The sequence below is a fragment of the Carassius auratus genome, chromosome 50, assembly GCF_003368295.1.
Source record: "Carassius auratus strain Wakin chromosome 50, ASM336829v1, whole genome shotgun sequence".
NCBI classification, from domain to species: domain Eukaryota; kingdom Metazoa; phylum Chordata; class Actinopteri; order Cypriniformes; family Cyprinidae; genus Carassius; species Carassius auratus.
Window position 1 is genome coordinate 15,747,064 of NC_039292.1, and position 10,153 is coordinate 15,757,216.

The 10,153-nt window shown below is 35.5% G+C and overlaps 1 protein-coding gene across 2 annotated transcripts; it reads left to right on the plus strand.

The window, feature by feature from the left end:
- Positions 1-427: 427 nt before the first annotated feature.
- Positions 428-4,468, plus strand: LOC113066470 (uncharacterized). Of its 2 annotated transcripts, none has more exons than XM_026238352.1 (5): positions 428-1,875; positions 1,967-2,266; positions 2,596-2,663; positions 2,771-2,814; positions 4,271-4,468. In XM_026238352.1, the coding sequence occupies exons 1-5, from the start codon at positions 1,671-1,673 to the stop codon at positions 4,359-4,361; spliced, it is 708 nt and encodes a 235-aa protein (XP_026094137.1). In that variant the 5' UTR covers positions 428-1,670; the 3' UTR covers positions 4,362-4,468. The 2 variants fall into 2 exon arrangements, 1 of the variants encoding a protein (XP_026094137.1); XR_003279175.1 differs by having other exon boundaries at positions 429-1,875; positions 1,950-2,266.
- The last annotated feature ends 5,685 nt before the right edge of the window (positions 4,469-10,153 follow it).

The window sequence follows — 10,153 nt, forward strand, 5'->3', positions numbered from 1 at the left end:
CCACATGTGCAGTAGGCTAGCAAAGTTAGCTAATTAAATTCAAAGTTAATTTTTTTCGCATATAATCATGAAGGTGCAATCATGGGGAATACAAGATTTTCAGTACTGATGTGTTTCCAGTTACCTATTTTATATAGCTCAAACTATTAAGCCATTTTAGCTAACATTATAAATGGTCAGGCCAGTAATTGTTTAAAATCCACGGATAATTTGATAATAAATGCCTAAATATTATCTATAATAATCAGTAGAAACAAATTCATAACAACAACAGTTTTGTGTCTCAGCACAATTTCTCACTATAGAATAAATAATTTAAATGTTCTTTCAGAGGTTATATAGGAGGCTATGTTGAACATTGCAATTTTTCTATTTCTTTCTTTTGTATTAAAATAACAAAATTCCACCTTCCCAAGCCCATTTATTCACACATGGTGCAACCCAAAATCAACCAAATGGGTGGAAAAACTGTTAAATCTGGTAACACTAATGAAGAATACTGGTGTAAAGTGTAAGGCATAGGTGTCAAACTCAATTCCCGGAGGGTCGCAGCCCTGTAGAGTTTAGTTCCAACCCTAATTAAATGCACCTTACTCAGCTAATCGAGTCCTTAAGGTTTATTTGAAAGTTAAAGGTATGTTTCCTGGAGCAGGGCTGAGCCCCTTCAGGAACTGAGTTTGACACCTCTGGTGTAAGGTGTTTAATTATTAATATATTTTTTTTCTCTCTCATCAGGTCTTTCAAATTTGCCTGCTCTTTATTCCAAACCTCGACCACACATACAGACAAACACACTCACTCACTCACTCACTCACTCACTCACACACAATAAAGGCACTTTTAAGAGCCACGTCTGTCCTGTTTACCTGTCTGTGCTGTAGTTTACTTGTCACTCTCTTTTTAGCTCTCTCTATATCTTTATCTCTATTTTCATCTTTATTTGTTTTATTTGACCATCCTTCCAGTTCTCTTAATAGTTCCTAAAAATCCTCTTTATCGTAACAGTTTGTCCATCTGTTGTTTGTTTTTGTGTATATTTCTTGTCTAGTCATGACAAGGCCCAAATTCAGGCCCTGCCCTTCTTGCCAGACTCCCAATCAGGCAAGCAGGAAAACTTGTCATGTCTGCTTTGGAAGCCTGTCCACCAAAAACAAAATAAAAGAAAAAGTGGCATCACTGGATAGCCAGTGGGGGAAATCTGTCCTTAAAAGCAGAAATGCTGGGCGTATAATTGATTCTGAAGTTAAAAAGTTCATATTTCATACATTATTGTGAAGTGAAACCGAAAGGCCATGTTTTTGACATACTAAATATCATACTAATATGATCTGGCCTTTACAAACATATTTACATACATCTTATTTCATACATGGAAGAAGCCATCTTTACTTATACATTTTGTTAAAGAGTTACTAAATTGTATTCTGTGTCAAGTATTAAGTAAGTCATGATGGCAATGGCAGAAACTAGCAGTACCTCTGTCCTTACCTTATATTGATGATCGATTGTATACAGTTCAAGAGTAATGTGTCTTCTAAAATAATCTTAATGAAACGGGTTATGGCTCATTTTCTTGCATTGTTTTTCATTAAATGAAATTTATTTAACAGTACTGATGTTTCTAATAGATCAGTGGGTGTACTGTAACTAATTAATGTGTCTAATAACTAATGCAGTTTAATAACTGCTTTTGTTCATTTCAGGTGCTGAAACTTGAGGCTATCGGATACAAGCCAATTTTATTTATTGGGAAACAGGACAAAAGTGCTTCAAATAAGTGGGTGGCAGATATTATCACGCATCTGCACCCCACTCCTGTCACCAAAGTGTTTTTGGAGAAGATGCGGAGGGCTTATGAGTTTATCTTAACAAAAGGTAAGAGTAATGTTTTTGTTTAGAATACATGTATATTTCTTTGTTACTATGTACATATTAAATTTGTAATTTAGCAACCTCCACAGCCCAGCAGCCGGAGAGCGTCCCCGCGTCACCAAGCAACCTGAAACTGTATTTGTTCTCAATCTTGTTCCTGTGCCTTGCTCGCTCTCTCCAACCTCTCTCTGTCCTCCTTCCTCTGCTACTTCTACAACTGTTCTTCCCTCACTTTCTTCCCCTCTTCCACCTCCACTGTGGCAGAGGAAAAGAAGGTTAAACACCTTTACCACGTCAAACTCTACCACCCCTGTCTCTCCTCCATATCCATCTGCCTCTTCCATTTCCAAGCCTTTGAGTCAGGAGGTGCCACTGGTAAAGAACAGAAGAAAAGGTAACTTTTTGCATGGTACAACTTACTCCACACTATTAATAAAATTGCTCCCAGTCAAAGCTGACTTCATCATTGATAGCCAGTTCACAGTATTTTGTTATTTACATATTTATTTAGCTCTGTGTTAGTGGCCAATGTCCAAGGGCGTTGGGAAACCAATCCTGTACATTTTGCTTGATTGACAAAAACAGGAACAAATTCACTTTGACACGAATGGAAAAGACTGCATATCTCCTCACATGTGAATTTATAAATATGGGCTTGTGTGATTCAGCTATAAAGCATGATGGCATTCGTGGCTTAAAAAACTTGTCTTTTCATTATTTCAGGTTGTCAAAAATGTAGTAGGCAGAAGGTTTTCCTTTTTGATAAAATAACTGGGGAACGAATAAATGAGGTAAAATGTCTTATTAGGCCATGTGCTGGCCTTTCAAAGGTAATATCCAGTGATTGCTTAAACAGTTAAAGTTAAATTATTACTTGTGTTTGTTTGTGTTTGTGTAGGGGAAAGCTGAATTGAAAGTTCACTGGTTGCCTTGCACTGTGTGGTAAGTCATGTTTTATTTCCTAGTTAATTCCATTTCAATGCAATGGATTAGTCCATTCCATGACCCAATACAATCAAACACACCTGAACAAGATCATCAAGGTCTGAAAGGTTGCTAGAAAGCTACAGGCAGGTGAGTTTTTATGAGGGTTGGAGCTAAACTCTGCAGGACTGAGAGCTACAACAACCATCATGTTAACACAGCGCACACAACACCTCTTTAGCACTTTATTTCTCTCAACATTAGGACAGGAGAGCTGTCAGTCAATAAATGTGAAAAAGTAACTTAGATTTTTTGGTTATAAGCTCCCAGATCTTGGCAGTAAGTAATCCTCTGAGGTAGCCTGTAGAAAAACTGGTGTGAGGTCGACGGTCAGTACTCTGATTTAAATAGCGATGAGCTAGAGGCATTGGGAAGAGCTAGATCTGCAATCCTGAGGATCAGACAGAAAAAACAAATAAAGGGATTGGTGCGGGTGCCATTCACATAAAAAAAGAGTTATAGTATGTAAAGTGTGTTTGTGTGTACGCTCTTGTATACATGGTTGTATACAAGGACACAAATGTGTGTAAGGACATGGGTATTACAATATAAACATGGTTTATGAGGACACACTAAACAGTGTTTTTTTTTTTTTTTTTATTAAAAAATGCTGACAGTTTCCTGTGATGGGTAGGTTTAAGCCAGGCACACACTTAAGGATTGTAAGGCTTGTTATGACTGTAATTTAATACTTACGACTGATCATGCCCAAGTGTGTCAACTCATAGCCAGTTGCGTTTAGTCAGTGTTTACAGTCGCATTTAAATTACTTGTTAAATGTGCTTTAGTCAAAGAAAACTGTCTCTGTGTGTTGAACTCAGAATGTTTCAGCTAGTTGTTAAGTGTGCCCCTGGCTATAGAGGCAGAATATACAGTTTGCTAATGTAGAATATACAGTTTGTACAGTGTAAAAACATTACGCCTATAAAATGTCCCCACAATTCACAAAAACAAATCACTACCCTTATCCAGAGTTGGTAGAACTGCCAAATCTGCTTGGAACACAATATGATAACGTTGAAATTTCTAAACTTATTCTGCCTCTGCACGTCAGAAGTTGCCACTTTATAACTGATCCAAGAGTGTTTTTTCTCCTAACAAATAGGAGATTTTCCTCAACCCACTAATATAACTTAATCCCTCAGTTTATCAGAAACAATTTGAAATCACTAAATTTTTAAGTACATTGCTTTCAGTGTACAAGAACTGTATGGAAAATTGTAATATTAAAAGTAACTAGTAACACTAGTAAATAAAGCTGCCAGACCTTGACCAGAAAAAAGAGATGTAACGTTATAGAAGTATAAAACTGTGTAAAATGAAAATATGCCAGACATTAATCATAAACCTGACAGTGATCTTGATTTTTGCTCTGTGTTCTAATAACATTATGTGCACTTATGATGTTTTACAGTGGCAAAACCTGGGATGACACATGGGAGCCTGCGAGTGAATTCCAACACATTGTGCCAAAGTCCCCACATCCCAACCAGCTTTCAGCATGACAACATGGTCACCATAAACACCTGGACTCATCAAGCACCCTTCAATGCAGTTCATTTTTGAGTGTTTTTTCTTGCTGTTTGTTCTTCAGTAAAGTTTTTGTACAGTACCCAGTCTCTTTTAGTGTTTAGTCTCTTACAGTTGTCTTTTTAAAAAACTTTTTGCATTGGTCTTGAACTGCTTAACAGTGTACCTTGCGAGATCTTAAGTTTCTTGTCCGTGAGCATAAGCTCATAAATACCAAATAATACTCCAAAAGCTACTAAATTGTCACTCAAGTTTTGTAGTCATGTTTGAAGTGTTTGATTACAATAATAGATATGAATTACTTTATTATTTATAGTCATAATTGTAATTGCCAATTTATTATAAGTTTCCTTGCATTTAGTCTAGTTTTTTTTTTTTTTTTTTGGGGGGGGGGGTGCTTCTTTAAAGGGAAGAAAATAATATGTTTCCTGATGGCAGACTTGCATCTCCTGGTTTGTAAAAAAAAGAGAGGTAGGCTTTAAAAAGTTTTTTATTTAAATCCTGTTGGGTCACATACCTGCAAATGTTACATAAGTATTTTATGTTTAATAGATTAACATACCTCTTATAAAAATTACTGCATGCTAGAATAACTATGACAGTAATTTTCATTTTAATAAAAAATGAAATATTTTGATATATTGAATTATTTAATTCACATACAGTGCACAGCTGCAAAAATTATTTAATATTAGTTACCCTCTGCTTCATGCTATGGAAACCAATGGACTTGGAAAAAATGTTTCACTGTAATCTGTTTCAGTGAATTTTATATTTATATATAAATTATATAATAATTATTTTTAATATTCTACTACATAGTAAAGAAACAAAAGGGCCCTGTAGACCTGCCAATCACATGTAATTCCATGATACCCGCAAGTCAACTCGACAAGAAAGACTAGAACGGAATGGGATATAGCTACGGCAACTGGACATGCGCACATCAATATTGCGTCATTTAATATTTATTTAATTAATTTGATAACTGTATTTGCAGTATTGTAATGGTAAGTTTAGGGTTGGGGTAGGGGTTGGTGTTAATAAAACACAATTTGATAAGTAACAAGTTTATTTCACCGTTATTTACCCTGAAACGTTGCATCACTTCCGGCCGTAGCTGTACTGTAATTACCATATATGGACAAGTATGACGTGACACAGCTCTTACAGGACACGCTGTGATTGGAGTAACTTTAAGGCCAAAATAAAAAGCGATTAATGTTGCAAACTATGTTTTGATATCTTTATTACGTAAGTCATACTGTCATTTATCAATGAGGTATTGCTATGTTAAAAGAAATTACCCTTTTACAGAGATCCTAAACCTAACCCTAGTGTAATTTCAATGAACTACAATTTACTGCGCCATTGTTTCCGTTCCATTGATAGAATTACAGAGGCGTATGGGTAATGCAGTTTAAAAACATTTAGTAATTAAATTAAATAAATACAATCTTTAATGAGCAAAGGGGCATCAAAATATGTTCAGTGTATAAACCTCTATGACATATTTGAGAGTCAGAATGAAATTTGGTATTGTACTGTGAGCACTTTTTAAAATGCTTTTATAACGCCTTTCCATGCATGTCAGAAATCTCTGTTCAACATCATTTAGTAAACATAGCATAAATAGTTGTTCTACCAATTTTCTCTTCGATATGCTTACCAGATTTTGAGTTACAGCCATTTGAAATGTGCATTTTTTGGCTCTTCCAGGGGGCGCTACCGGGTCCCTGGGGGAGGTAAGACAGTAAAAATTACACAGATATGCTCTCTTCATTATGAACAACAAACTGTTGATTCACATTTATATCTGAATATTGTTTTCTTTCCCCATTTTCTATATTTACATCATGCTCGTGTTATGTTTTGCTGATATTGTGAGACTCTGAATACAGTAACATGGGCACAGGATGGTGCACAATAAAAAGAATCAGGGTATAAAAGACAACAATAGTTCATTATTGTCTCAAATTCCATTAATATGACTAAAAATGTGTATGTAAAAGAAGCATGGTAAGTAATTACAGTTGTTTTATTTTATTTTTTTACAAAATCATGAAATTTAACAAACTCATAAGATGATATAGTGCATTTTTTATTTCCAAAACAATTAACAAAATGTACTATACAATACACCATGTAAATCATTTTATTGTAGACTACAAAATAGAATAAAGATACTTTATAAAATAGTATAAAGACAAATTGGACTCATTAGAAATAAAAAGAGACTTAAAAAGTGCTATCATCATGCTGTTTATCAGGTCACAGCTGATGAAGCTACACAAGTGGTGAAATGTTTGAGCACCACAAAATCAAATCAGTTGACTCCAATACTTTTACTAGATGACAAATAAGCAGATGTAATATTAAACTGGGAAATAATGATTCCTCCTTATCATAATGCTTTTCTTCCTCATAATTTGCTTCTTCTGTCTCTAAAAAGGTTTCAGTTGTTATATTTGAAATACACTCTACACTTCCACAGCCACAAGCTGTGTTCTAATATTTCATTCCCCCCGTGAATCATATAACCTTAGATTATTATTACTCATGCAAGATTATTATTCATTATTTTGTACACAACGTTCACTAATGATTATTTTCATAAATTAATCTATTTATTTCTCAACAAATGAAGAGTTTGGTTTGTGAGCAAGTATGAAAATGAGAAAAACAGACACAATTACACAAAACCCCAAAAAGATGCATCGATAAAAGCTGTGAACAGTTCAAACCTCAAATTAAAAAAATACATGCTGGAACCATTAAATGTTTTTGCGTGAAAATTATTTGGCAATTCATTTTCTGCCAATCAACTAATTGTACTGTTGAGAAGTTTCTTTTGCAACAAAATGTCATTTAAAAGCTCTCCATGTGCTGTCAAGTGCATTTTTTCTCTCTCTGAATTGCAGTGGAGTATAAATTAAAGTTTGGATGAGAAGAAACTCTTACCTCAAATCTCTAAGTACCATACAATACTTCAATTAATGCACTTAATTTCCACCACATACTGGTTCTAGAGGCATGCATGCACACATTTCTATGTATGTGAAAGAAGAGGCAACACTTTTGGTTCCATTTATAAAGGTGATGAAAAGCAGATTTTATTACATTCTTTATATACAGAGTTAAGGTCATTGTCCAGAACGATGAAAGGTGTCTCAGTCTTGTGGATTACAGTCCGTCATCAGACATTTCACAGTCACTGTCACACTCATCAGCTGAAGCACTGTACAAAAAGTTGATGTTGCCTTCTCCAGACAAAACTTGCAGGTAACAGTCTCTTGCTTGCACCTTCATTTCTCTGACTTTATGTTGCTTTCTCAGGATGATGCTCTGCAGACCTTTCAAACCCTCTTCACTTAAGCAACATGGTGAATCTTAAAAGAGGAACAAAATAACATTAAGCATGCTTTAGAAACTTTATAAACATACATCATAGTTATGTATATTTATTAGGGCTGCCCCCAAACAGTCAACGAATTGTTAGTCAGTCAGAATGACCATAGTTGGACAAATAATTGTTTTTCCTGCAAACAACACAACCAAACATAGCCATAGGTCTTGGTGATAATCAGACAGTCACGGACAGCTATTATGGATTAAACGGCTGGTCCTCATTTTCACTAGATAGTAAATGTCATGAAGGAAATTCAAAGTTTGAGCATTGCGAGGGCATCAAGGACAAGAAAGCATCATTCTCTACTTTCAGCTACCAGTTGGAGTGGAGTGGAGAATTAGGCCAAGTGTAATGACTTATAGAGCTAAAAGCCACTTATCGTTCAATAATATATATATATTTTTTTAATTACTAGGCTACTTACTTTAATGATTAGAGAGGACATGTCCTATATGTAGTTATGGGAATATGCACTTTAGTAGATTTTAGTTAACAGATCACTCTTACTAACTGTATAATAAAAATATTCTGACAGTTGGAAATCTATGGTCATAGCAACCCTAAATGTTTATGCCATTTTTTGTACAAATACAATACATACTTCTCATTGTCTCACTGGCAAACATGTGGGACAGCTCTCTGAGGGTATCAGCACTAGTTGAAAGAGATTTCCAGTGGTGGTCCATCTCTGCCACAAGAATCTTCAGCTCCTCCTCAAGTCTTCTTACTGACATGATGATGTCAAACGCTCTTCTTTTTGTCCTTAGATCGACAGAGTCTGGAATGCATTTATGAGAAAGACTTAATTCATATGTATCAAACATCAACCTTTAAAGAATCACAGAAACAAAAGTCACAGAATGACATTTGAAGCATTGTGGGTAATGTGTCATAATGTATATATCAGATTTGTCAGAAGCAGTCAACAGACTAGTGTACACACCACTGTGTGGTAGCTGCCATGGCCAAGCTGTCCCACCAGACAGAATGGTTTCCAAGCAAAGACTTTCTGTGCTTGGAACCATTCTGTTGTATTTCTCCACATCAGATGTCAGGATGCCCTTCTCCTCCCTGATCTTGAGGCGGATTCTGGCACGACCTTTGTTCCCATCGGTATCTTTGTAGAGCCGATGGGAACGTCTCTTGATACTCGCTACCAGGACCTCAATTCTGCTGGCCAAGCCATCAGCATCATTTGTGGTTGTTACTCTTGCTGCTGAGAAGAAATAGGTAGTTTGCAGTTTAAATTAAAATAAAAGTAACATTACAATTATTTGTGCACTGTAAGACCAAACAGTGTAATTAATTAAATGAAATGAGTTAGTTTCACTCAAATAATAATGGAAGTTCTCTGTATTTAATAGAAAAAAAAAAGTTTTTGGAACTCAAAATTTAATTGTAGTAAGCAGTTTAATTGCAGCACATTTCTAATTTCCTGCATTCGTTGTGTTAGACAGTATAAATAAATGTTGAAATTAAGTGTTATTTTGTGTGTTTTTGCAGATTATCATAGGCTATTCTTTAATATTGATTTATTCTGGGATTTACAGGAGGTTCTGTTAAGTTAGTTTTGTAGGGTTACCACTGTGGTGAAGAGTAGAGCATGTGTTTTGGTTGAGGATGGGCTGCTAAACTTTTGAAACCACATGTACTGTATGTTGTTTGATTATATACATATAATGACAGTCTCTTTGATAGTTATATTAGCATGTGTTATTTGCCATCAAACATTGAAACAAGATCTGAATGTGATGTTTATGTAAATTAGCTGTTTGTAATTAACACTATGACGAGTGGGGTAAGGCTGATAACTGTGGGAGTGATGGGGTGTCTGTGATTCTGAACTTGAAAAATTAGTTTACCTAAATGTTTTAAGTATTCTGAACTTGAGGTTTAACAGTAATCATTTCCTCACCGCCTGCCCACTCCTTTACATCACTGACCCAGTCTTCCAGTTAGCTCTCTGTCACTGCCAATTGGGCTTTCAAGGACTCTAGGTTTTGTAACTGGCTTTGCAGAGCTTTTCTGGTCTACAATGACAAGCAATCACAGAACCAAGAAACAAGAACCAAATGTTCAATGCACAGCTTCATACACTGCAAACACACAATACTGACCATGTAAAACCAATTCTACAGTTGTCATTACCTTCTGATATCGGCGAGTCAGTGAAACTGCCATATTTCGGAACTTTTGCTGATTCCAGCGCATGGCCATGAGAGTCAGCATGTCTGTGCGTCCTGCAAACACAAAAGATATGATGCATAAAATATATTATTATGTGATTATGTAACTAGAGCACTATGTGGTCATCTTACCTGCTTTTGACATATGTTTTGTTGTCACTGCAATCCTAGA

Bases quoted from the DNA above. Each gene is read 5' to 3' on its own strand.
- LOC113066470 (XM_026238352.1), top strand. From the start codon at position 1,671: ATGCAGTTTAATAACTGCTTTTGTTCATTTCAGGTGCTGAAACTTGAG. The intron at 2,267-2,595 runs GTAACTTTTTGC...TCATTATTTCAG, and splicing joins GGTAAAGAACAGAAGAAAAG to GTTGTCAAAAATGTAGTAGG. The intron at 2,815-4,270 runs GTAAGTCATGTT...GATGTTTTACAG, and splicing joins TGGTTGCCTTGCACTGTGTG to TGGCAAAACCTGGGATGACA.